This window comes from Salvia hispanica, chromosome 5 (genome assembly GCF_023119035.1).
Source record: "Salvia hispanica cultivar TCC Black 2014 chromosome 5, UniMelb_Shisp_WGS_1.0, whole genome shotgun sequence".
Taxonomy (NCBI): domain Eukaryota; kingdom Viridiplantae; phylum Streptophyta; class Magnoliopsida; order Lamiales; family Lamiaceae; genus Salvia; species Salvia hispanica.
Window position 1 is genome coordinate 21,265,259 of NC_062969.1, and position 27,754 is coordinate 21,293,012.

The window sequence follows — 27,754 nt, forward strand, 5'->3', positions numbered from 1 at the left end:
TCTCTTATTTTTTTATATATTTATTTAACACATCCAACATTCATTTCTAAAACTCTGTGCTGAAAAGTACCACCTCAACTATGAAGAAACGGAGGGAGTACCAAATAATAAAAAAAAACTACTACTAACAAATAAAAGCAAAATCTATTTGTATTTCGTACGTTCAATTAATAATAATATACTGATTATTTTATTAATCAATCATTTACAGTTTGGTGTGTTATATGATGATGATCAATCCAAAATAGAAACCTAGTGAAGTAATGAAGAAGTATTCATTCGTTCACTTGCACTATTTTGCCACGCTCAAAGCTCAGCAAAGGGGTTGAAATGATACACTTTCACATCGTAATTTCGCTTTCGTTTATCAATAATCGAAAGATACACTTTTACTTTAGATTGTAATTTCCCTTTCGCTTATCAACGACTGAAGATACACTTTTGAATATTTGATACGTATGAATGACTGAAGATACACTTTTGAATATTTGACACGTATCAATGACTAGAGGTGCCCACGGTTCGGAACCGCCGGTTCCGGTTTTAGAAATTGTTGAACCGGAACCGAACCGCGAGGGTGTTTCGCGGTTACGGTTCCAGTTCCAAAACCGCCGGTTTCGGTTCGGAACCGGCGGTTTTTCGGCAGTTTTTTTACGGTTTTTCACGATTCTGAACCGCCGGTTTTTTGCGATTCCGGCTTAGTTTCACGGTTTTCTGACGGTTTTTCACGGTTTCGGTTCGAAAATTTTTGAACCTGAACCAAACCACGGTTCAAAAATGACGGTTTCGATTCGGGTAGATTCTCACGGTTTCAGTTCGAAACCGTAACCGACGGTTACGGTTTCGGTTTTAACCGCGGGTTCAGTAAACCTTGGGCAGGTCTATCAATGACTGAAGATACACTTTCGCTTTACGTTGTAATTTCGTTCATCCCCATCCTTTGCTCTCCATCTCATGGGGTGACGAGTAGGTTGTCCAACTCCAATCTCATGATTTTCATATGGTTCTTCGCTGAAAGAAAGTGCAAAATAAATAATACTTCTTTCGTCCCACTTAAATGTTCACATTTTCTTTTTAGTTTGTCTTACTCAAGATATTCACTGTCTATGTCGACAATTGAAACTAGATATAAAATTATAACTATTTCACATCGGTGTTCACATAGACCTGAAACCACTATATAATTCTAATGGGCCACTTCTCCTATTACCAATTAGTTTTAGGATAAAACACAAGGATTTCTGTCATGGTACCAGAGCGGGTTGCCAACTGTGGGCCAAATTCAACTGATCCAGTAGTGTATCTGGGCTGAAACCGAAAAAATAACTGACCCAACAGTATATCTGGGCTAAAAATTTGGGCCAGTGGTCAAATCGATCAGGAAAAAATTGGGCTAGTTGTCCAATCGATCAGAAAAAAAAGTCCAACCCCTCCAAGTTCACCTTGAAGGGCTTCAGGGAGAGTGTTGACAATTGAAATCAGATATAAAATTATAACTATCCCACATTGGTGCTCACATAGACCTGAAAAACCACTATATAATTCTAATGGGTCACTTCTCCTATCACAATTGATTTTAGTATGGAACCTGTATCAGGTCTATATTTGGAAATAAATCTCTCCTTTCTCTTTTATTCAACTAGTATTTTTTTCTCTCTACTTACTTTACCTAACAACTTCTAAAATCCGTGTCAACATCTTGAGTGGATGGAGGAAGTAGTAAATAATTATAAAAACTAGTACTTCGTCCGTCCCAATTAAGTTGGGTCACTTCTTTGGACATGGAGATTAAAAAATTGTGTTGAATTAGTTAGAACATATCCTAGGGGAAAAGATAGATTGAAAATGTATATTTCCCATTTCCCTTTTCAAAAAGTTAATTATACATTTTTAAAAAGTTATGGACTCCAAGGAAAAAGGTAAATTAAAAAACACAAAAAAAATAACTAGATTTTTATCTTTTGTAAATGTAAAATACATTCTCAAAATGAAAAAAGTATAATACTCATCAAATACCTTTGTCATTGAAGAATGGAATTTTAGAGCATTAAGAGTCTCGTTAACTTTTTTGCACTTGTGTTTATAAAAATGATAATAATAGTTAAAGTGGAAAAATGGTAAAGCAATAGAAAGATGAATGTAGAGAAGAAGAAGACTATAGAGAGAGAATAATGGAAAAGTAAAAATATCTTTTTAAAATAAGAAAAATGTATAATATCTTCTGAAATACTCTTTCCACTGGAGATTAGTATTTCATGAATAAGATATAAATACTCTAACTCATCATTTACTTCTTCCCTTGTATTTAATTATTTCTCTTTTATCTCTTCAATTACTATTTTTTTGGAGAAGGTAAAATAGATGATAAAGTAAAATAAGAATGATTAAATATTTTATTTTCTAGAAAGGGAAATAACTCAACGTTCCCAAAAAGGAATACGATGGAGTGAGCCGTATAAATAATAGCAATACCAAATCCAAACCCCAAATCCTCCCGCCCCCTGTCACAATAGCTGAAATGTCAATCTCCGCCGCCATCCACCGCACTCTCTTCAAAGACAAGGACGGCGGCGGCGGTGGCAGTGGAGGCAGTGGAGCTCTCTCCGCCATCATCAGGCACCGCTTCCTCAGCTTCTTAATTTGGCAATCGCTCCAATCAACCCTCATACTCTTCCTCTCCAAAACCCTTCTTCTTTCCCCCTTTACTAAGTACCCATTTTCCCCCATTTTTCTATCCCTACTCTACTTCCTTTGCTTCCACTTGTCTCTCTTCGTATTCTCCGTCTCCCTCTTCTTCGTTTCTTCTCCGCATCCTCTGCAGTTCGCCTCCCCTCTCGAAATCTCGCTTTCGTTTATTCACCTAATATTTGTTTCCGGAGGGGAGCAGAGCTTGCTGAGGACGAGGGTCAGAGTGTCGTTGAGCTTCGTTCTGTTTGTGTGCCTCTGTGCTGTGGCCGGCGCGGTTTCGGCGATTTCTGTGTGCTGGGGCTGTGATGCTTATTATGATGCTGATTCGGGTTCGATTAGGGTTGGTGTTTTGGGGTTTAGGGGTTTCGTGATCGGATTGATTTATGGCTTGCATTATGTGTATAAGCAACGGTGGGTTTTCAGGTTTCCGATAATTCAGGTAATTAGTTCTTCAAGCCTTCTGAACTAATTCAAATTTTAGATTGTTGTGTTTATGTGGAACTATATACTACTGATTGACTAGAATTTACTTCAGTTATTGAGATTATTGGGTAAAGTAGATTGAGAGAATGGTATGATAATGAGCCTGTAGTCCTGTACTAATTTATGAAACATCGCAATTTTTAGTGAAATATTTAGGTTGGACTTAACAAAGTCTTGATAAACTGCAATTTTTTGTTTCTTATTTTTCTGTACTGATTAAAGCTAATTGAACGAACAGCGCCCTCCGTTCTTCAGCTACAAAATGGGGCTTCCCTTGTCTATTAGACAGGCTTTAAGGTTTTCTGCTGTTGGCTTTGCACTATCTGGGATACTATCTTTTTTCCTGCCTAATGAGTACAAGAGTCAAGGTTCAGTTGGAAAGTTTGTTGTTGAGCAGATTGTGTTTTATCTTGGGAGTTTTGTAGTAGTTCTTTGCTGGGAACTAAGCCACCATGTGCATCAGGTTTCTCATTTAACCTATTGTTTCTCCTAAAACTTTGTTCACAGTTTAACACGTTCTGAGTTTTCAAGAATTTTATGTACTCCATTTTGATCATTATGTAGGTTCTGCATACCAAGAGATTTGTATTTGCGCCCCCAAAAGGATCAGCAGCAGCAGAAACAAATCCAAGTGAGCCGCTCCTGGCCACAATTGAAGAAAGCACCCCTAATTCACTTTTGCAATATCTTGCTTATCTTGATCTCTGCATGGTGTGTGAAAATAGTGTTGATTCATGGCGCCGAGCTGCCTTCTTTGAGGAGACCGGTGAGACTTATAGAAGAGTTATAGCTGCTTGCCTACGGCCTCTGGAACACTTCACCCTGAAACTAGCTGAAGGTCTAGAGTGTTCTTCAGCTGATAAGTCGATGCAACTATCTGACCAGTTAACTTCACCAACGGAACGGCTTGCTGTTCTAAAACTCAATGTCTCATTTTTTGATGCTCAGGTATGACATCAGGATCACATCACATCAAAGTGATTATTTAATTGGTTATGGCCGCTAACTGTGTGAAGACATGTCATCATCTCACTTTTCTCTGGCTTATTCTTCCTCATTTCATCAACTCATCGATTTTGGTTCTACTGTTTTTCTTTGCTTGATTTTTATCCTTGTGTTTTATTCAAAACACTTTTTTCATCTTTTCCATATTTACATTGCATATATCTTTTGGTTCTCTCTTCTAGAAATTCTTTTTAATCACTTATACTGTTGCAAGTTATATATATTTTGTATGGTCACTCACTCCATGGAGGTTTAAGGAAGTCTTAATTTTGTATCTGGAAGTTTTTTTGTAAAGGAATGAGGCCATTCTCTTGAATTTGCTATCTTTCTTGATGCTTGGGAAGTGTGATTAGTTTCTTCCACACATAGCCAAAGTTTTAGTAGTTGTGTGAATGGGTTAAGGACTTAAGGTACTGTTGCTGATAGATAGACTGAGAAATAAGAATCTGAAGCAGAAATTATTTGAAACATTATATTTTTAATTTTATATCTTAAATTTCTTGCCGTAGTACCTTCCCAATTTTTGGCATCACAAAAGTGTTTCCAGAAAGGACTATTCAGCAAGTACTTTCTTATCTGTTGATGCAGTGATGCTTGATGATTTGTTTTCCTGATAAGAAAATCCATTATATTGTTTTATTTATAGACCTCATTGTTGTCCTTTAGAGTGAACTGTGAAGAGAGCATTTGTTTCAACTTGTTATAAGAAAGGCATGATTATTGCAATTGCACTCACTTACTAACTTATACTGCCAATCATGCAGCTGTGTGCATGGTGTGCTCGGGTTGTTGCTTCATTAACTTCAAGGTCGCGCAAGGAGGACAAATTTGGTGTTGCTCAACTCTCAGGGAGTAATGCTGCTGTAATCTCGACACTGCTATCTAGTTTGTTAGCTGTGGAAGCTCTCATGGGAAAGAAAACCAATGTACAGTCCGCGCATTTGATGGGTCCTGCTGGAATCAAATGGGCCACTGTCAACACTGGCAGAAGGGAGTCAACAGCAGGTGCAATGGGGAAAATAAGAGGGAGCCCTCTGTATGCGAAAGCTTATTCAATGGCTGATATCCTGAAAACTTCAATTTACTGCATTGCATCTGCTTTTCAGAATGAGATGCTGGGCAGTGGGAAAGCAGGGCTCCTTGAGAAGGAATGGATCATTAGCAGTAAACCGCTTTATGGAACTCAAGAGCTCCTCCTACACAAATTGAGACTTTTCTTGGACCACCAGGCAAACTAGTGCCTCAACTGCGTGAGCTCTGAAACATGTTTTGCTGCCAAGACAAACTCTTGAGAGGCAACAGTGTGGGGTTTTCTTCCTCTTAAACGAGGAAAATGTGGCTGACCTGTGCATTTTTTGACTGGAAACTGTATCACTTGAGAAGTAATCATCTGTAGAGGAATCATGATGCCTAAGTGTTAGTTGAATATTTCCTGCACTGTAAAATATCATGTTAAATTGGAAGAGAAAGTTGTTTTCTAAAAAAAATTTCTTGTTTTGGATGCTTGTTTAGTGCTGGTTTGATAGAACTACCATTGTTATATTAGGAAGACCAGCTCGTATTTTGCTTGCAGGAATTTTCTTCTCTAAATTGAAGATGATCTCATGCAATCCTAATTCCCAAGTCAATTGTTGCATCAAAAGAATTATAGTCATATTTGAAATTTGCAGAAGGATTTGGTTGTAATGCTTAATCAGTGAAGTCATTTCAATGTTACTTCAATTAATGTTGAGTCTACAAAATTTTTATTATTTGATCTATTGTGGTACATTTCCCCCCTTAAAGATGCGTGATAAAGCCTAGTGAAAGAAGAAAACTTGTTTTAGTTCCAAATATTACTAGTATTTCCCTAGCAAAATTTTAATAACTTTAGCCATCAAGAATCACGCCTACAAACAAGACAAAACACACACGCACACTGCATGTAGTAGAAACTTTTCCTTTGTAGTTTCTCAGTTTGAAAAAATGGATGTTCTCACAATGAGATTTTCCTTAATCCTTCCACTCATAATCAAATCTCCAGACTGTTCATCAGCTGCAGATACCCCAGCAAACAAGGCCGATAAACAAGCACTGATCACGTTCAAGTCCCTCATAACCGCAGATCCCCTCATGTCCTTAGCCTCCTGGGATGACTCTTCCCCTTTTTGCAACTGGACCGGGGTTGCATGTGGCCCAAAGCTCCAAAGGTTCATGGATTTGAATCTCACACGACTCAGCTAAGCTGGGATCATAGCGCCCCAACTGGGAAACCTTTCCTTCATTACCATTCTTGATCTCTCAGTAAACTAATTCCAAGGAGTGATCCTCAGGGCTGGGAAATCTTGAATGTGAGCAACAATCTTCTCGGAGGGCGAATCACAGAAGCCTGTCCAACTGTTCCAAACTATGAAACCTGGCTTTGGACCATAACTACTTGATAGGGACCATTCCAACGGAACTAGGATCACTTCCTAATCTTCTCAGGTTGCATCTTGGCAGCAACAATCTAAAAGGTACAACTTTGTGGTTTTCCTGTAAATTACGTCACTGCGCTCGACTTTTTAGCCCTCCCCTTCAACAACTTGACTGGAAACTCGAGGAATGATATTGGCCTTGTTCTCTCCAATCTCAGTAAGTTGTGGTTAGCTAACAATTTCTTCACCGGCCCTCTTCCTTATCGTTCCCTAATGCTTCAAAATTTGAGAGCGTTGAGCTGAGCAGCAATAACTTCTCCGGGACAGTACCTCTGAACTTAGGGCAGCTTAATCTATTAACATTTTTATAGGCTCCAACAATCTTGGATTAGGCCAAGAAAAGATCTGGACTTTGTCTCTTCTCTAACAAACTGTAGCAACTTTGAACTATTGCATTTAGGTGAAGACCAATTTGGAGGAATCGTGCCTCTCTCTATAGCCAATTTTTCCAATAAGTTGAACACACTCTATCTAAATTCCAATATTATCCATGGAAGTATACCAAGAGAAATATCAAATCTTGTGAGCTAGACTACACTATATGTTCTCAACGGTACCATTCCCGACTCGTTTGGGATGCTTCCGAGCGTAGGATAGCTCGTTGGGTCTAACCGGCTGACAGGAAAGATCTCGTAATCCATAGGAAATATCACCAGCCTGCTGTGACTGTTTTTTATTGACAACATGTTAGAATGAGGTATACCATCATACTTAGCAAATCGTAATCAACTGGTCTTTATTGATATTGCAAGGAACAATCTGACAGGGATCATTCCTCAAGAAATCAGTGGCATGCCAAGCATTCTGTCGTTTATTGTATCACAACTCCCTCACTGGTCCCCTGCCTGAAAATGTAGGAAACATGAGCTATCTTGTTAGAACTGATCTCTCTTACAACAGATTTTCTGGTCAGATTTCAGACAGCATAGGCAGCTGTTTGGAATTGAACATTATCTGCTTTCAAGGAAATTCTTTTTGAGGGGAGGATTCCAAATTAAGCTCATTTGAGTATCCTCAACTACTTAGACCTCTCAAACAAAAATCTTTGAGGGATAATCCCAAGTTTCTTGACAAAACTCTTCTCTTTCATCTCCTTAAAATCTGTCAACAGCCTTGAGGGTGAGTCCCTTCCACGGGTGTGTTTGAAAATGTTAGCACAGTGAATGTTCGCAAAAACTCTAGGCTTTGCAGTGGAATACCTCAGCTCCAGTTACTGGCATGCCCTCAGCAAGAACCTCAAAGAATCCGAAGTAAACAAGGACCAAAAACTCCAATACCCATCTTGATAATCGTCTTGCCTTCATCCTTTGTTGCTCTATCGTTGCTTCTTCTCCTGATTTACTGGACACTAAGGAGACTGCAGAGGTCACCGGATTCATAATCCGGGCCTGTGTACTTCTTCCCTGCCTACTGTTTCTCATCACAGAACCACATTGGGTCAGGCAGTATTGGGAGTGTTTACAAGGGCACTCTGGGTTCAGATGGAACAGTCGTTGCAGTTAAGGTTCTCAACCTCAGATGGAGTGGAGCCGCTAGAAGCTTCCTGGCTGAATGCCATGCCTTGAAGAGCGTCAGACACCGCTATCCGGGGGCGCTGCCCCCGGACCCCCGTTCATCTGTTCAGGGACGAATCCCCTAACATCATAACGAATTCAAATAAGTGTGCACTCCGCACCCTCCATACTTATATGATGTATCGTTATGACAATACCGATCGATCAAGTTAATCCAATTACACTAAAATATCCAACAATCCTCCCCTATTTTAGTGCAATCCTTGATTAACTAAAACAAGTCATCTCAAACATTCAAACTTTTGCATAAATGAAATATCGTAACGATTGAATTCCACCTTAGTACATTACACATTCCATACATTCGAATACCCCGGGTGTCACTAAGGATTGAACCCTGGGAACTCACATTGAATACACGAAGATAATGTACACAAAAGTTTACATACGAATATGTTCTATCTTGACACTATATTTTACTAGCCTATGTCCTTATCCTTTATAAACATATCGAAACCAAGTCCCAGCTTCTTGAAGCGGCTAAACTTCATGTTTATATAGGTAGCTCCTTTATTCTTGCACCTACATTTGCAATTTTTCAAAAGAACTATTAAGAATATATACATTCAACCTCCTTAACTTGTAGGTTCGAACACATACCTTGGGACGATTTTCAAATGTGTTCCAATCTCCAAATATTAAGTCTTCCACATTGAATTCTGCATCTAGTGTCATACTAAATGGGAATTGGGTATCTTAATATCAAAGATTTGTGGTGGACTTTAATCCCATCCCTTTAGCCGATTTGTACACAAGATCTCTACTCAACCCTTTGGTTAAATGATCGGCTAAGTTGTCGTGAGTTCTCACAAACTCCACAGATATCACACCATCCATAATAAGTTCACGAATCATGTTATGTCTAACACCTAAGTGTCTTGACTTTCCATTATACACTTGACTATATGCCTTAGCCAAGGTAGCTGCACTATCACATCTGATAGATATAGGTGATATCGGTTTAGGCCACAATGGAATTTCATATATTAGATTTCTTAGCCATTCAGCCTCTTTACCAGCTGCTGCTAATGCCACAAACTCCGATTCCATTGTTGAATTCGTGATACAAGTTTGTTTCTTTGATGCCCAACATATAGCACCACCTCCAAGACGGAACACCCAACCACTTGTGGAAGAATGATCTTCCATATTGGTGATCCAACTTGCATCCGAAAAACCTTCAAGAACAGAAGGAAATCCAAAATAAGACAACCTATAATCCATTGTTCCTTTTAAGTACTTAAATATTTGATTCATGGCTTGCCAATGGATTAAACTTGGATTATGAGTATATCGACTCAACTTTCCAACTGCAAAGGCTATATCGGGTCTAGTACTAATCATAGCATACATTAGTGATCCAATAGCCTTTGAATATTCAAGCTGATTCACAGCAACTCCTTTATTAGGCACGAGTTTTGCACTAGGATCAAAAGGAGTCTTAACTGGAGAACAATCTTTGAAGTTAAATTTTTCCAACAACTTCTCAATATAATGTGATTGAGAAATGGAAATTCCTTGTTCTCCATGTGTGATCTTAATTCCAAGAATCACATCAGTCTTCCCCATGTCTTTCATCTCAAACTTAAATGACAAAAATGTCTTTGTTTTATCAACTTGATCTTGGTCAGTACCAAAGATCAACATGTCATCCACATATAAGCAAATGATAACTCCTTTACCGGTAGCATCAAATTTGCTATATACACACTTGTCTGCTTGGTTTAATACAAAACCATTAGACAACACCACGTCATCAAACTTCTGATGCCATTGTTTAGGGGCTTGCTTTAGTCCATAAAGAGATTTTACCAATTTACAAACCTTATGTTCATTACCAGGCATGACAAAGCCTTCTGGTTGTTTGATATAAATCTCTTCATTTAATTCACCATTCAAGAAGGCAGTCTTAACATCCATTTGGTGAATTACAAGATTATGTATAGCAGCAAGTGCTAACAATAATCTAATTGTGGAAATCCTAGCAACAGGAGCATAGGTATCAAAGTAGTCAATGTCTTCCTTTTGTCTAAAGCCTTGGATAACCAATCTGGCTTTATATTTGTCTATGCTTCCATCCACCTTCATCTTCGTTTTGAAGATCCATTTGCTATTTAAAGCTTCACAACCAGGTGGTAAATCAGTCAGTATCCAAGTACCATTTTGAATTATAGAATCCATCTCCTCTTGGATTGCCTCTTTCCAAAATGCAGAATCCCTTGAAGCCATAGCTTCTTTGTAGGTCCTTGGATCATCACCAATAGTAAAGCAATATTGTTATTGAAAATTAATCTCATTTCTTGATCCTTCAAGTAAGTACGATTGGAAATCATTTCCAAAAGACTTAGTTTTTCTTGCTCTACTACTTCTCCTAACATCAGGAGGTGTATCAATCACTTTTCCAGTTACACCAGAGTTACTAGACCTTACAGTCATGTCTCCAGGTTTAGGTATAGACGTGAATCTATCCTCATGGCCAAAATCAGCATCCATTGACTCAATAATAGAGTGCACAGATACATAGTCATTGGGTTCTATTACATAGAACATATAACAAACAGAATTTTCAGAATAGCAAAGAAACACACAAGCTATACCTCTTTGACCTATGGTTTTCATTTTAGGGTCAGTCAGTCTTACCACTGCTCGACAACCCCAAACTCTGAGATAACTCAGTTTTGGTGGTTTCTTATGCCAAAGTTCATAAGGGGTTATCTTATTCCTTTTATTAGGAACTCTATTCAACAAATAACAGGTTGTTAACATAGCCTCACCCCAAAATCTTTCACTTAGGCCAGAATAACACAACATTGAATTAATCATTTCTTTCAACGTTCTATTCTTTCTTTCCGCTACACCATTTTGTTGCGGTGTATATGGAGCAGTCGTTTGATGTATTACTCCAGTAGATTCAAAATATGCTGGATCATAATACTCACCTCCCCTATCAGTGCGAAGAGTTTTAATCTTCACACCATGATGAAGCTCTACACTTTCTTTAAAGATTTTAAATTTATCAAGAGCTTCATCTTTTGAATGACATAGATAGACATGACAAAATCTAGTAGCATCATCAATAAAAGTAACTACATACTTTTTATTACCAAGTGATGGAGTCGAATGAAAATCACACAAATCACTATGTATAAGTTCTAATACCTTAGTTTCTTTATTGACATTCTTATTGAAAGGTTGTCTAGTTATCTTAGTTACCATGCAAGTTTTACACTTTTCGCCATTCAACTCAAATGCTGGTATTAAACTCATTTTCGACATATCTTTCAATCTCTTGTAATGTACATGTCCAAGTCTAGCATGCCACAATTTTGATTTACTAACATGATTACTAGAACTAGTAGAAGTCATGCAAACAGAATTATTAACAAAAGAGACATCTAAATTCAACTTAAACATGCCACATAGATAACCAAAACCAATGAAATTACCATGCCTTGACAGAATGTATTTATCACTTTCTAACACTTGTTTATAGCCACAACTATTCAATACAATACCAGAAACTAAGTTTTTACAAATTCCAGGTACATAAACAACATTTTCTAACAATAAGGAATTTCCAGAGTTAAATACTAGGCTAACAGATCCTATTCCTTTGATTGGTTCAGTTGCAACATTGCCCATCTTCAAGGAAGATCCATCTTCAATTGGTTTAAAGTCCTTGAACCATTGACGATCCTTGCATACATGACATGTTGCACCCGAATCAATCCACCATGAGAGATCATCATCCTACACATAAAATGCTTCAGAGATTATTGATGCATAATAATTCTCAACCGAATGATCATTAGGTACAAAAAACGAACCTGATTGCTTTTCAGGATCCTTGGATCCATTTGGACCAGCCTCGTTTTTCCCTTTTCCTCCACCCTTTCCAGACTTACAATCCTTCTTGAAGTGCTCGGATTTTCCACACTTCCAGCAAGTCAGTTTGGGCTTCTTATTTCCATCCTTACTGTTATTCCCTTGAAACTTCCGTTTGCCTTGAAACTTACGTTTCTCTTTACCAGCCTTTGAGGATTCACCCTCTTCCATCATGTTCACAGAAGAACCAACCATGTTTTTAGTATTACCAACAGAACTCTTTTCCATATCTCGTATGGACTGTTCAATCTGGAAATCACTTCCAAGTTCGACCAAGTTCAATTCCTCCTTCTTGTGTTTCAAATTATTTTTAAAATCCTTCCAAGAAGGTGACAGTTTATCAATAATACTAGAGACAGAAATGGATTCATCCATTTTCATATCATATTGGGAAAATTGTCCCAATATCCTCAACAATTCATTGTATTGTTCCATGACAGGCCTCGAATCAACCATTTTATAGTTAATAAAATTACCAACAAGAAATTTCTTGCTAGAGGCATCTTTTGCCATATATTTGGCTTCGAGAGAATCCCACAATTCCTTAGCAGACTCAACATTTTGATACACATCTAACAGAGAATCAGACATACCGTTTAAGATGTGACCACGACATATGTAGTCATCGTTCTCCCACTTCATCCGCCTCCTCGTCTGTTCCAGAGTTTCGTTTTCAACAGCCTCGAGCATGGGAGTACTCAGAACATACACGACCTTGAGATTCGTCAACATGAAATGCATCTTCTTCTGCCAGCGTCTGAAATCCTAGCCAGCAAACTTATCCAACTTCGCGAAACCTTTCGTTCCTTCCTTCACCGTTTCCTTGTTCGACATTTTAAATTGATTTGATCTTTGTTGGGGAGATTCAACATATAGAACACAAAAACGGATATCTGAAAGTCGTGATAAACACTTTCAGATCAAATCAATTTGGCGGTTCTACCAAACTATTCAATCGGATAAAATTCAGAAGATTGTTTTGAACTTTTTCGAATACAATTGTTGAAGATGATCAGAACCATAAATAACGATCGGATCGGTTTATAAACATGAACAGACGCGTCTGTTCATTTCCTAACCGAAAATAACATAATTTTAAAGGTTTTCGAAATTGCAAATTGGTCCTTTTACTTTTCCGAAATTACATTTTCGGATGAATTTCTTATACAGCAACTTCGTCGGAAATAAAGCCAGGGGCTCTGCCCCTTGGACCCCGCTATCCGGGGGCGCTGCCCCCGGACCCCCGTTCATCTGTTCAGGGGCGAAGCCCCTAACATCATAACGAATTCAAATAAGTGTGCACTCCGCACCCTCCATACTTATATGATGTATCGTTATGAAAATACCGATCGATCAAGTTAATCCAATTACACTAAAATATCCAACAAACCTTGCCAAGGTGAAAACTGCTTGTTCAAGCAATGATTTCCATGGAAACGATTTCAAAGCACTCGTATATCAGTTTATGTCAAATGGGAGCTTAGACAAATGGCTAAATCCACAAGAAAACACACATAAGTTGAACATTCTTCAAAGGATCAACATTGTAATAATATAGCTGTTGCACTGCATTATCTTCATCACCAATGCCAAACAGTTTGTGAAGATGTCTGTCCCACAAAAAGTCACAGAAATTCTAGACAACTCAGCTTTGTGTGAACAAGTAACAGGAAATGCTGAGACATGGAGTGCAGCTTTGAGAAACGTGCAGCGTGAATGCATGATCCATCTCCTCCAAATTGGAGTTACATGCTCGTCTGCATCACCAAAGGATCGGATGAGCTCACACCAAGCTCATCAGCAACTGTTGGTCATTAGAGGGGACTTTTTGGAGTATAAGAACATAGTAAACTTGCAATGATCACCACAAGGTTTATTTTTTCTTACAGTTTAGAAGTATACATACACCTTGTTTCTTGATCAAATACACAAGTATTCTGTCCTAACACACATCATGGCTTGAAAAATAGGTCCTTTAATTTTGAGCAAGTCTGAAAGTAGAAGAGAACAATGGAAAGGAAACCATCAATACTTTTTCTCAATCCATTTTTCCTTCTAAATTTATTGTAGCTAGGCAACAATGATCATCACAAATTAGTGTCCCTTTTGTGTTTATTATGTGCCCTCAGATAATTAATTTGTATGGATGTATACTCTAACTACTAGTACATTGAATAGTTTTGAAAGTATGGCATAGTTTACAAGAAAAAGCATTATGTGATAATTTGTTTTTAATTAGCTTTTAAAAGTCTTAAAAATATGATGACCACTTATGACATATGTATGCAAGGTGGTAGTCTCCATCATGCAGGGGTTTCAATCAAGCATGCATGATTGAGATATCCATCAACTTTAATAAAAAAAATACTTGCTATAGTGCTTCATTACAAGAACTTATCATAAAAAAAAAAAATTCATATGTTTTTTTTTTTTTTGGAAATTATTAATTTTACAATAATTGTTTTATAATGCTAAACGACATCGCCAATATGAGAAAAGAAAACAAAAACCGGGGAGTACTATTTTTCGGATCGCGGAGATTTAACTAAATTTGTAGATACAAACAATATTAGTTGGATATTTTCTCTGTTTCACTGAAATAAAGTTTTCTGGTAACAAGAAAATTTTTGGTATATTGCTGGTATCAATATTTGGTTCTTTAAATTGATGTTTGTTGAAATTATGGGCAACAAACTCAAAGTGGGCAAATTATTTATTAAGTACTTTATAAATGAATTTGTTTATGTTGAAAATTCGCAATCATAATGTCTTTAAATGTATGTAATTCGTGTCACATGCATCTATGTGCAAAGCACAATAATAATATCATACTCTAATTGCATAAATATGAGAAGAAAAAATAAAACAGTGTAACAATATGGGGATATGTACTTTCTTTCTTCGCATGCGCATCCATAAAAATGTATAACTCATTTCACATCACAATTCAAAATAAGCTAGTAACTCTAATTTTTATCTTTTGCAAAATCAGATTAAATACTTGAGTATATATATATATATACACAGTGTGTCAGAATATAGGATCAGCATCTTGTACTAGTGGGAATAATTCTGTTCCCACTACAACAGCACAATACATTTTCTACCTCATCAAATACAGTAGAAATTTTGATTGTATGCATTAAACCTTGAATTTGAGGCACAACTTAATGTTTAAATAATGCAGTTCTATGTCACTGGTTATTAAGGCATAATGATTATAGTAGTATAATATAATCCAAGCTAGTTCTGCCTTACTCAGATTGCCACCTTCAAGGAATAAAAATGCTATCTTTTCTTAGTGGCATAACACGTCAAGAAACCAACCAACATCAGCCATAATGTGATCCAAACCCCAAACTTAATGCAAACATAGTCACTGGTATCCATCCTTTTCTTCACTGTTTGTTTTCTCAGTGTATAAAAAGGGCTATTTAAAACTTAACACTACACTCGTGTCACATGCATCTATGTGCAAAGCACAATAATAATATCATACTCTAATTGCATAAATATGAGAAGAAAAAATAAAACAGTGTAACAATATGGGGATATGTACTTTCTTTCTTCGCATGCGCATCCATAAAAATGTATAACTCATTTCACATCACAATTCAAAATAAGCTAGTAACTCTAATTTTTATCTTTTGCAAAATCAGATTAAATACTTGAGTATATATATATATATACACAGTGTGTCAGAATATAGGATCAGCATCTTGTACTAGTGGGAATAATTCTGTTCCCACTACAACAGCACAATACATTTTCTACCTCATCAAATACAGTAGAAATTTTGATTGTATGCATTAAACCTTGAATTTGAGGCACAACTTAATGTTTAAATAATGCAGTTCTATGTCACTGGTTATTAAGGCATAATGATTATAGTAGTATAATATAATCCAAGCTAGTTCTGCCTTACTCAGATTGCCACCTTCAAGGAATAAAAATGCTATCTTTTCTTAGTGGCATAACACGTCAAGAAACCAACCAACATCAGCCATAATGTGATCCAAACCCCAAACTTAATGCAAACATAGTCACTGGTATCCATCCTTTTCTTCACTGTTTGTTTTCTCAGTGTATAAAAAGGGCTATTTTCAAGAATCAGACAACACTGACACGCCCTCACATTCTTGTCTGAAATGGATGAGGAAAAACACCAACTTGTGGGAGAGAAAAATGTAGTAGGGAGTAAGCTGCAGCTTACAGTGGATGAGGTGGTGGAGGAATATGTGGGGTCGTTCGGATTCTCGCAGCTTGTGCAGGTAATCTTGGTGTCCCTGGCTAGGATATTCGATTCCCACTGCACCCTTGTCACCATCTTCACAGATGCTCAACCACAGTCATGGCGGTGCATTGGCCGCGAATGTGGTGGCACAACGGCTGCTTCTGTTTGTGGGTTGAAGCCGGGGACTTGGGAGTGGAGTGGTGGGAGTACAAGCTCCACCATTGCTGAATGGGGACTCGTGTGTGACCGTAAATTTCTCGCTGCTCTGCCAACGTCGGTTTACTTCCTTGGTTCCCTCATAGGTTTCCTCCTTTTTCCCACTTGTTATTTGTCTCAACTCAAGACTACTAAAAAGAGACAGAAAGAATATTAAACTTTGCATAAATGAGATTTAATAATGTTAAGGCATCATGCATGAAGAAAAGGTTTTTATTCTGAATGAATTTGACCGTATGTGTTAACAGGCTCTGCAGTGTTTGGCCGCTTGGCAGATGGATGCTTAGGGCGGAAAAGAGCAGTGCTTGCTTCATGTCTCCTAACCGCTGCTACCATTTTCCTAACTTCCTTCTCCCCAAATATATGGATTTACTCTCTTCTCCGTTTTGCAAACGGGTTCTCCAGAGCAGGCATCGGTATATGCTGCCTGGTTCTCTCAACAGAAACCATTGGCCGGAAATGGCGCGGTCAAGTTGGCCAAGTTGGATTTTTCTTCTTTGCAGCGGGGTTTCTGTCTATCCCCCTGATAGCTTATCCGACCAGAACTTGTTGGAGAACTTTGTACAGGATTATTTCAATCCTTCCACTCGTTTACTCAATCTTTATACTAATGCCCTTTGTAGCAGAGTCTCCGAGGTGGCTACTCGTGAGGGGAGGAAGCGAAGAAGCTCTTGATGTGTTGAGGAGATATGCTAGAATCAATGGAAGAGAGTTGCCCCCGAATCTAAGTCTCCTGGAGCCATCATCTACGAATGAGAAAATGGTCTCGGGCAAAGGAGAAAATAAAGCCTCGCCTATTGAGAGACTGTGGAATACTAGATGGGCTGTGAGAAGGATGACAATGGTTATGCTCACAGGTTTTGGGATTGGTTTCGTTTACTATGGTGTTCAGCTCAACGTTGAAAACCTTAACTTTAACCTCTACTTTACTGTTGCCATAAACGCGATGATGGAGATCCCAGCTGTTTTCATAGGCAGTGTGATGCTCGCCTTCACAAACCGCCGCCTGCTCTTCTCTGCCTCAGCGTTTCTCACCGGAATTTCTTGCATCCTCTGCATGATTTTCTCAAGAACAGGAGACAAGAATGGAAGCGAGATATCATCAAAGAAAAGAGGAAGCTTACCTCAACTGATGATCGAGGCAGTTGGTTTCATGGCAGCTTCGACTGCATTTGATGTGCTGTACATCTACTGCGTGGAGCTGTTCCCTACAAACGTGAGGAACTTCTGTGTTTCCATGTTGAGGCAGTCATTGATGCTGGGGGCCTCGATTTCTCCCCTGCTGGTTGTGTTTGGGAGATCGAGCCCGTCTCTTTCTTTCCTTGTATTTGGGGTTCTGTCCATAATCAGTGGCTTTCTGAGCTTGTGGCTCCCCGAAACCAGGAATTCTCCTCTCTATGAAACTCTGGAGCAACAAGAAGAGCAAGAAATGTTAGAATCCGAGTCTACAGATATTGGAATGGAAATGGGCAAGAACCTGCAAATGTAAATGTAAATGTAAATGTGTATCACTGCACTATACTTGTAGTTTCTCCTTAGAAACAGGAGACCAAAGCAGCAGCAGCCACAACTCTGCTCAAAATGTGTGTACAGTTTCAACGCTTTGCTTGACTTACCTTCAATTGCAATCCATGAATCCTGCTATTTTTACTCCCAACTTCAAATGGCATATGCATAGAGTATAAATCAAGTAAAGAAAACTTGATTCAATATTATTTGAATAAAACCTCTATACACGAAAATGAACACTATCGTCATGATTCATCGGTAAATTGTAAACCTTGAATGAAAAAGTTAAGGAATCTATCATTATACTGGAGAAAAATTCAATCTGAGGCATAAAACATCAAGATTCACACCAGAGATACACATATGTATATATATGATCATAAAGAAATGAGTCTTGCATGCCACAATCTGATTCTGATATATATATCCTCGAGAGTACAAGCCCTTCTAGATACATGATACACCTTGATCACAAGAAAATGTAAACATCACCAAAAACACAAACTTGTTACAAGGCTGTAATTGGGTTTACATGAATGATGCAAGAACAATAATGAAATTCAATAGGAGTTGAGTTGTTCCCGGACAAAGCTTGCAACATCCTGAAGCAAGAGATGAAAGTCGGGCAGCTCGGGAAATGCATAGAAAGCATGGAATGCATTTGGATAGTGAACCACAAAAACTGGTTTCCCACAAGTCCTCAGCCACTCAACATAGCGTCTCTGCCAATCCTGCAGCGGATCACGCCCTCCAACAACCACCAAACAAGGCGGAAACCGGAGGTGGGTCACATCTCTGCCAGTGCCACACACATTAGCCGCAGGGTGGTCTCTATCCGCCCCCTCCGGCAGAAAGTCCCTCCAGTATCTATCCATCCGCCCCGGCACCTTGGTCAGCCTCACCTCTGAGTCGGTGCGTTCCTCGCCTCCGAAAAAGGGCTGCAGCCCAAGCAATCCAACGATCCTCAGCATACCAAACTGCTCCACTTCCTCAACCGCTCTAACCGTGACATGATGAGCTATGTTCCCACCCGCACTGTCCCCTCCAACAAAGCACCTCCCAATGTCGGCATTGACGAGGTGGGGGCGGGCGTCGATGAATCTGAGGACGTCGAAGCCGTCCTCGTACTGGCTGGGGTGCTTGTGGTCGGGGGCGAGGCGGTAGTTGACGGAGGCGACGACTGCGGGGACGTGGGCGGCTAGGTGGCTGCAGAGGTGGTCGAAGACCTTGGAGTCGGGGGCGTATTTGGTGAATCCGCCGCCGTGGAAGTAGACGATCAAGGGGACGGGAGCGGAGGTGGAGGTGGCCGGGGTGAAGAGGCGGAACCAGAGATTGCGGGAGGGGTCCACTGTGATGTCGGAAGTGGTGACGTGAATGGCGTTGATGAGCTTGGTGGATGGTGCTGAGGCTTTCAAGTCGAGGAGGTTGAAGAGGCGGCGGTTCAGGCTGCCGTCGGAGCGGGTCGTCAGATATGTAATCAGCTCCGACACAAACAGCTTCAATCTTGTCAACACTGGCAGTGCCACTGCACCCGATTCTCTCTTCCCATTACTCATTCTCTTCTCCTTTCACAACAATTCAAGCCCTAATTTTTGTTCCTAAGTATTTCCAAGATACAAATGAGTAATAAGACAAAAAATCCAAAGTCTCTTAAAAAAATCCACTTTACGGAAGTTTCTTAAAATTCTCCTAAAATCTTCAACTTTTAAATATAGTATAGCTCGCGGGTTCTTTGAATCTAAAGTGTAACTAAGATATGTACTAATATAAACGTTACATTAGAGTTCATACATACGACACATATTTTCATCTCTTTTATACAATTCCTTAATTTATGTCTCCTCTTGCTTTTAACTAGGCTTGTACAATGTCTTATGCAGTATTTAAGACTACTTATGTAGGGATGTAATAATTAATATGGTGACATCATAGTTAAAATGACAAGCTATGCAAGCAATCTATAATACATAAACAAACATCTCATCATATGGTTTCAAGCAACATGCAATACAAAATCAGAGCACTATTGTGAGATTATAGTTGAAATGGCAATCTTGGCAAACAATATGCAGTACATAGGCAAACAAATACATAGACAAGCAACTCGGTATATGATTCCAAACATACGAAACTAGAGACAATCAAGCAATCTGCTACACATAGACAAGTAAGCCTTCCATAGTTCCACATAGTAAGCAATGTTTAATTTGCTCCTAAATCTAAGGGTCCTTATTGGTGGTAGGTTGTCATTTTAGTATAACTCTACTTAATGTAACTCCTTAATATGGATATCCCTAACGCGAATGTTTCCCGTACAAGTGTAACAAGCATGTACTCCCTCCGTTCCATAGTAATGGAGGCAAAACTTTTCGGCACGGAGATTAAGAAAAATTGTGTTAGGTGAGTTAAGTAAAGAGAGAATAAAGTGGAAAATGAAAAAGGTAGAGAGATGAAGAGAGAAAAAAGTAAGAGAAAGTAAAGTAGGTGTGGAAAAATGTGTTGACTTTTACTAAAAAGGGAAATGACTCTATTACTATGGAACGGACGGAAATGGAAAAACGCCCCTATTACTATGGAACGGAGGGAGTATATCTTTAGAAATATCGATGTTGAATTTGAGTCATATTCAAACATTATAACAATGCTTACGCCAATAAATCTCTAATGTTTGTTACATGTACTCCCACCGTCCCGGATAATTTGTTCCATTTTTTCATTTCGATTTGTCCCACATAACTTGTCTCATTTCACTTTTTACCATTTTTGGTAGTGAACCTCATATTCTTCTAACTTTTTAACTCACTTTTCATTATATTTTTTAAAACCCGTGCCCGGTCAAAGTGAGACGAATTATCCGAAAAGGAGAGAGTAATTTTCACGAGATCGATATTGTTTATCAGGAAAAATAAGAAAATTTCAAAGTTGATGCATTTATAAATAGAAAAATGAAGCTCAATACATAGTCAAGAAGTGAATCATGTGCAAGGGTCTGGATGAAATAACAAGAAACTTATGGGGTCAAATATAGTAAATTCCTATACTTTGGGGACTAATTAAACAATTAACAGCGTTCATCCCTTCCTTGTTTGGAAAAGAATAAAGGAGAAAAGCAACGGTTTTGCATACAATCTCGACAAAATTAATCTCTCCTCAAATGCAGATCAATTCCCACTTCAAAAACCATAGCTAGGCAAATACTAGATGAGTGTAAAATGGAGCAGCTGATTTAGGATTTCATGGCCAATATTCACACGTTGGTGGCCAGTGTAAATAATCTATGCCTCTATAGTGAAACTGGGAACAAGTTATACTGTTACAATGCGGGCGATATTCTAACTTGGCGGCGCAATTACGATTTTGACTATCACAGTGGCTGCGGCCGCTCGTGGAGACTGTGTGCTGCCACGGTTCAGGAAAGTTCTAGTAAGAGTGCAATGCCGCGAATCAGGTTCCCGTTATTGAAATTCCCGTCACTTGCTACCAGGTTAATTTACACTTATTTTGTTTCCTATACTTTGCTTCTGCCTTTTTGGTTAATTGGATTATACTCGCCGGAAAGTGTTGTTCTAAACTACTCTACAGTTACTCTCAAGGGCAATACATTACACCAGCTCGATTCCAACATTAAGCCATTACTGTCATCTTTTTCATTTTGTTATGAATATAAGAAGATTTGGGAGAGAAATTATCAAAATCAACTTCTCCCATCTCATTTCTGGCCCTTTAGTCTGGTGGGTTCTTTATGATGTTTCATATTAACATGTGGTCTCGGTTTCCTGTATGGAAACATATAACTGATGGCACTACTAATTAAGAATTTAATCCGTGTGACTGACTTCTTCCTTTTTTTTTTGATAAAATGTGATTTCAGATTATCGGCATGCATGATCAAGCCGAGAAAGATGAAATTGTTAAGTCAGTGATGCATCTAAAAAGTGCAGAGATTGAAGAGGGCTACACCAAAGATGCTGTTTTGTCTCGCCGGGTCTAGATCCTGTTTTCTTTACTCACTCTTTCCTGTTATTGATTCATTACCTTTTCATGCCTGGTGGGCATTATATGATGAGTAACTTAATCATCTATGCTGCACATTTTCCCTAATAAGTGGTCCCTGATTTCTGTATGGCTCATATATTTGTGTCCTTTTTCCCTCAGGATGTTTTGATGGATGTAAGAGACAAACTTCTTTTTGAACCAGAATATGCTGGAAATTTCAAAGAGAAGCAGCCACCTAAATCTTCTCTCAACATTCCTTGGACTTGGTTGCCTGGTGCTTTATGCCTTCTTCAGGAGGTAGGCATTGCCATGCACTTAAATGTTGATTCTCTCCAACCTGCTTTACATAATGTAGCAAGTGTGATGTTGACTTTGCTACATATTAGCAGTATTATTTTCTATTTCATCTGATGGATCTATTGTTTACCGGCCCTCAAATCTGCAAATGGAGAATACAGACCATAGAATCTATATTTTGATGCAATTCTGTTGGAATAATTTAGGTCGGCGAAGAGAAGCTTGTGCTAGAAATTGGGCGAAGAGCTCTACAGCATCCTGAATCAAAGCCATTTGTTCACGATTTCCTTCTATCTATGGCTTTAGCAGAGGTAAGAGGCAAAAGCAGCAATTTTTACCTGGCACTTTTGCTATGTTTCACCTTCTTATTATAGGTGCTTTCTTGAAGTGTGCAATTGCCAAAGTTGGATTTGAGAAGAACAATATATCTCAAGGATTTGAAGCTCTTGCCCGTGCTCAGTGTCTTTTGAGGAGCAAGATATCTCTTGGGAATATGATATTGTTGTCTCAGGTAACCATCAGGTTTACTGTTTGGGCTTCACCCCAGATGTGCTTTAGTAAGGTTATTCTCTGGTGAAGTAACAAGAAATGCACAAATCCTATTAAAGAAACTTTGCATCTTAACTCGATCAAGTCCTATCATTGCTTTTAGATAGAAGAATCATTGGAGGAACTTGCTCCTGCTTGCACATTGGATCTTTTGGGTATGCCCCATACACCTGAAAATGCAGAGCGAAGAATTGGAGCAATTGCAGCTTTGCGTGAACTGTTGAGACAAGGCCTGGATGTTGAAACATCATGCCAAGTTCAAGACTGGGCTTGTTTTCTGCATCAAGCACTCAAAAAGCTATTGGCTACAGAAATAGTGGAACTTGTTCCATGGGATAGTTTAGCTATCACCAGAAAGAACAGAAAGTCACTTGAGGCACAGAATCAAAGGATTGTCATTTATTTCAGTAACTTCTATGTAGTTTTGTTAGCACATATTGCCCTTGGAGTTTCAAGCAAACAAACAGACGTGGTACTTATCCTTTTCTCCTATAATATTAATCATGTTTGACTTCACTTAGTAGATGATGTTATGCCTTTGAGTATACATTTTCTTCTTAGTATTTTATGTAGTACATCACTACATCCTCACTCTTATGCCACTTGTGAATATTAATTCATTCAATTCTATACAGTGATGATAAGTTTACCATTGTTTTGTACAATCAGATCTGTTGTTTTCTAGTAATGATAAGTTTGTCATTGTTTTTTTTTTTTTTTGTAGATTAACAAAGCAAAATCAATTTGTGAATGCTTAATAGCATCTGAAAGCATTGATTTGAAATTTGAGGAGGCCTTTTGTGCTTTCCTACTTGGGCAGGTACACCGTTTTGCTCCTTTCCCTGTTCACTGTTGCATTTTCCAGTTTATGCATTTTTAGACCAGGTAAGAAAATCTGAGATATTGATTTGTCCAGGGTGATGAAGCTACAGCTGTTGAAATGCTAAGACAGCTTGAGCTGAATTCTTCTCCTAGTTCTAAGAAAGCACTGCAAGTGAAAGAAACTAAAGAAGTTTCAAGTGCTAACAAACCACTGGTAGTTTTCTCTGTTATTTAAGCTTCGTATCTATAAATGCCATTCTCACCCACCATATAAAAAACTTGCATCAGTTGTGTAGTTTTTAGATGCTGCTGATTGTTAGTTTTCCACAGAACTATGACCTGCTTATAATTTTTTTAATCTAATCTTTATGTTTACTTTTTAAAGAAAATAGATTATACTGTTTCTTATCATAAGTTGGTTGGTTGGATGAATTTATGCAAGATAACTCCATAGCAAACACTTGCATTCATGTTAATATTCCTTTTTTCCTCATATCGTAACTCTGAAACAAGGAATACTTAAATTTGTTTTCGGTCCTATTTATAATCAATCATATTGATATCCACAAGTAGGTTAAGAGCCTTCTATACAGCCTAGTCTAGTGTGGAACGACTTGGTTCATGAATGACTTTGATTTGGAATTCTTGCTGTCATTTTCTGCGGAGATTGCAATCACTTATGGCTAGGTATATTTGCATGTTGTGGATAAAAATTCTATTGCAATTTTTACGATTTCTGTAATTTTGATCCTTATCAGAGCTTTGCGTTTTCTCTTTCTAGGAAACATGGTTGAAAGATGCTGCTCTTGGCATGTTTCCAGATACCCGAGATTGTAACCCATCCTTGGTAAACGCTTTCTTTGATAGTGTGAATATGCACAATGTTTGCAATTCTTCTAGCCTCTCAAATTCTAATTTCTAGTTGCAACAATAGGCTGACTTTTTCTATGGTGATAAAAGAGCTTCTGGAAAAAGACATTACCGAAGATCTTCTCCAGCTTTATCTGACATAAGGTACAGATCACTTTCTGTTGCTCTTCCAACAGATCGCAGAGATGAAGTGCCAGGTTCTTTCACAGAAACTTCACGACATCTTGGGCCAGCTGTCAAGGAGCTTGCTCCTCATAACCTGCAAAGTCCACTGATAGAGGGCAAGGCCAATGCTGGAAGCAGTGTAGGCACACCCTCTATTCAATTGAAGAGAACATTAGGTTCCAAGCAGGGTGGGGTGTGGAATATGTGGCTGGATTTCAGTCATGTGATTGGAAAGATGGTATATGCTACTGCAATAGGCTGTATCTTGGTTGCCATGTTCAAGCTAATAAACTCGCAACAGTTGAGACTGGGAAATGGTTCTAGATGGAGGATGTATGAACAAAGAATTTCCGCAAACTCTCCTACCCTGACGGATTGTTCTACGGATTTTAGTTTCAGGCGTACAAAGCAAAATGGCATCATGAGACAAATCCAGAAAGTCTTTTCTCTTGTCAAAATGCAGTATAGGGACAATCCAGAATCTGCTGACCTACAAACAGCTTCTGTCTCTTCTTCAATATCAACTTATAGGTTTCCAATGCCGGTTGAAGATGCTGAGGCTATTGTCAAACAGTGGCAAGCAATTAAAGCTGAAGCACTTGGACCTAACCACAACATACGCGGGCTTAGTGAAATACTTGATGGACCAATGCTTGCGCAGGTGAGTTTCATTTCATGATTGTGGTGAAGAAGTGTACTTCAATTAGGGGTGGGTAGGTAAGGTATACCTTACCGAAACCACCATACCGTATACCTCACCGTAAATACGGTATGCGAAAAAGTCATACCTTTACCTTACCAAAGTTTTCGGTATACCGAACTTCGGTATACCTTATATTCGGTATGACAAATTTCCATACCGATACCGTACCTCATTTTCGGTATACCGTACCGAAGTTCGGTATACCTTACTTTTGCGGTATACCTGACTTTCAACATCAATTAAAATAGAAAATTAGAGTTTTTAAAATATTATTTATAATTTTAAAAATAAATTAAATATAATTTATTCATAATTATATTTATATTTCACGATAGATTTATAATTTAAAAATATATAAAATATATTTTATATACAATTGTGTTTATATTATTGTGGTATATACCTTAATTTACGGTATATACCTTAGTTTACGGTATATACCGAATTTCGGTATGCAGCGGTATACCGCGGTATTTGAAAATTCATATCGTTACCTTACCGCAATCTTTTGGTAAGGTATCATACCATACCGAAAGTCACGGTATACCAAAAATTCGGTATTTTCGATATATTTTCGGTACGATAAGACCGGTTTTTCGGTATTTCGGTATTTTTCCCCAGCCCTAACTTCAATCTATATAGTCTTTGTCATATGCTATTACTAACTCCTGGTCAGTGGATTTGTTCTAGTGGCAAGCTTTAGCTGATACTGCGGAAGCCAAGTCGTGCCATTGGAGATTTGTTTTGCTGCACTTGACAATTTTACATGCAGAGATTTCAAGAGATGGGATTGGTGGAGAGATGGCGGACATAGAAGTACATTTGGAGGAGGCCGCTGAACTGGTGGATGAGTCCCTCCCTAAAAACCCATCTTACTACAGGTAAAATCTTCAGTGGTACTCTGGCAATTCTCTTTTCATTTCAGGTGTTTTGACTGACTTTATTTGCTATGAGCTACTCCATTACATGTGAATATTTACAGCCATCCATCAAAGCATTGTCTGATTAAGCCATAACTTGGCAGAAAGTAGAAACTCCTGCATAAGTTCACATTCTTTGGATTTTATGTTTATTGTGGCGAATCTGTAATTTATGAATTATCAAATAATTTCCATGATGTGATGAAACAAAGTAGACCAATTAATTTGTTTCCTTGTGCAACTTAGCCTTTCATAATATCAAACTTATCTGGTGCAGCCCTTATAAGATACGTTATCTTCTGAAGAGGCAAGACGATGGCTCATGGAAGTTCTGTGAAAGCGATATTCTAACTCTGTCATGATCTTTGGTTGGAGGGGACTGCTGCCGTGTGTAATTCTCATCAGCCGATGCTCTTCATCCACGCCTGAATTTGACGAAAAACTGAGGAGCATCGTCCTCGGCATGGGGCTCCCCTCCTTCCTATAAGCTAGCCAGTTGTTAACTTAGTTAGGATATTCCATTTATTGTATCTTACCTTGCTATCAGTCTAAACCAGCAGCTAGTTATTGTAGGGGCTTGAGGTTTATAGCTGGACTTAAGATAGTTGTATCTTATTCCACCATCTATTGATTTGGTTAATTGAGCCATTGTTTGTTACACCCATATTTTTGTGGGAAAAGATTGAATGATGCATAAACCAAGTTTGATGAATTTAGATGTTATACATATGCAAAATTGGTCAATAATCGTTTTAGTTGAATGCTTATCAGCACTTTATTAGTTTATTAACATTGTTTCATTTTCTTATTTTATTGTATCAGAATTTTTTTTTTCATGTATTTTCATTGAAGCGGATAGTGAAGGTTCTGATTGTTCGTGTTTAACCTTCATCAGTTTTTGCAAACTGGCAACTCTGGATACCATTTCAGTTCCTCAACTTCCTTTTTGTTCCACAGCCATTTCAGATTTGTTTAATCTTGAACTAGCTGAAGATGATGGCTGCCATTTGTGTACTCTATTCAAGTGATCTATTGTGTATGAAGTCGCGAATGTTTTCACATCACCAATCTACAGCTTCTTGCTTGCCAATTTTATGGAACGTGATTCAATCATGCTGAATACAAAAGATAAACATCATCTAGTTAAAGAGAAAGCGTATTTATCAACCAAGTTGTGTTTCATCGTGAAAAATGACACTTTTCATTTGAGAAAATTGATGGCCAGTTTTGTTTGGACATTGTAGTTAGTACATTTTGAACTTAATATTTATAAGAGGGAATATTTTTTTAGTCCACGAACTTTGCCAAAGTATTATTTTAGGTCCATAAACTTTGAAAATATCATTTGAGGTCTACCAACTATGGGTTAATATCAATTGAAG

The 27,754-nt window shown here is 38.2% G+C and overlaps 4 protein-coding genes across 5 annotated transcripts; 3 read left to right on the plus strand and 1 right to left on the minus strand.

The window, feature by feature from the left end:
- Positions 1–2,478: 2,478 nt before the first annotated feature.
- Positions 2,479–5,681, plus strand: LOC125189021. Its single transcript, XM_048086184.1, has 4 exons — positions 2,479–3,127; positions 3,410–3,634; positions 3,736–4,119; positions 4,941–5,681. Exons 1-4 carry the CDS (start codon positions 2,519–2,521, stop codon positions 5,412–5,414), a joined length of 1,692 nt encoding a protein of 563 aa, XP_047942141.1. The 5' UTR covers positions 2,479–2,518; the 3' UTR covers positions 5,415–5,681.
- A 10,538-nt stretch (positions 5,682–16,219) lies between these two features.
- LOC125187412 (organic cation/carnitine transporter 1) lies at positions 16,220–18,198 on the plus strand. 2 transcript variants are annotated; one of them, XM_048084001.1, is made up of 3 exons: positions 16,222–16,362; positions 16,441–16,627; positions 16,790–18,198. In XM_048084001.1, exons 1-3 carry the CDS (start codon positions 16,240–16,242, stop codon positions 18,028–18,030), a joined length of 1,551 nt encoding a protein of 516 aa, XP_047939958.1. In that variant the 5' UTR covers positions 16,222–16,239; the 3' UTR covers positions 18,031–18,198. The 2 variants fall into 2 exon arrangements, with proteins under 2 accessions (XP_047939957.1, XP_047939958.1); XM_048084000.1 differs by having other exon boundaries at positions 16,220–16,627.
- Positions 18,199–18,444: 246 nt separating this feature from the next.
- Positions 18,445–19,647, minus strand: LOC125190387 (probable carboxylesterase 18). The gene has a single exon (XM_048087682.1). The coding sequence runs from the start codon at positions 19,604–19,606 to the stop codon at positions 18,611–18,613; it is 996 nt and encodes a 331-aa protein (XP_047943639.1). The 5' UTR covers positions 19,607–19,647; the 3' UTR covers positions 18,445–18,610.
- Positions 19,648–21,194: 1,547 nt separating this feature from the next.
- LOC125186784 (plastid division protein CDP1, chloroplastic-like) lies at positions 21,195–27,022 on the plus strand. Its single transcript, XM_048083228.1, is given in 13 exon segments — positions 21,195–21,479; positions 21,482–21,534; positions 21,922–22,035; positions 22,206–22,343; positions 22,550–22,654; positions 22,732–22,854; positions 22,996–23,364; positions 23,617–23,712; positions 23,809–23,928; positions 24,496–24,561; positions 24,649–25,410; positions 26,143–26,333; positions 26,650–27,022. Coding segments are annotated over 13 exon segments (2,415 nt in total). The 5' UTR covers positions 21,195–21,286; the 3' UTR covers positions 26,735–27,022.
- The last annotated feature ends 732 nt before the right edge of the window (positions 27,023–27,754 follow it).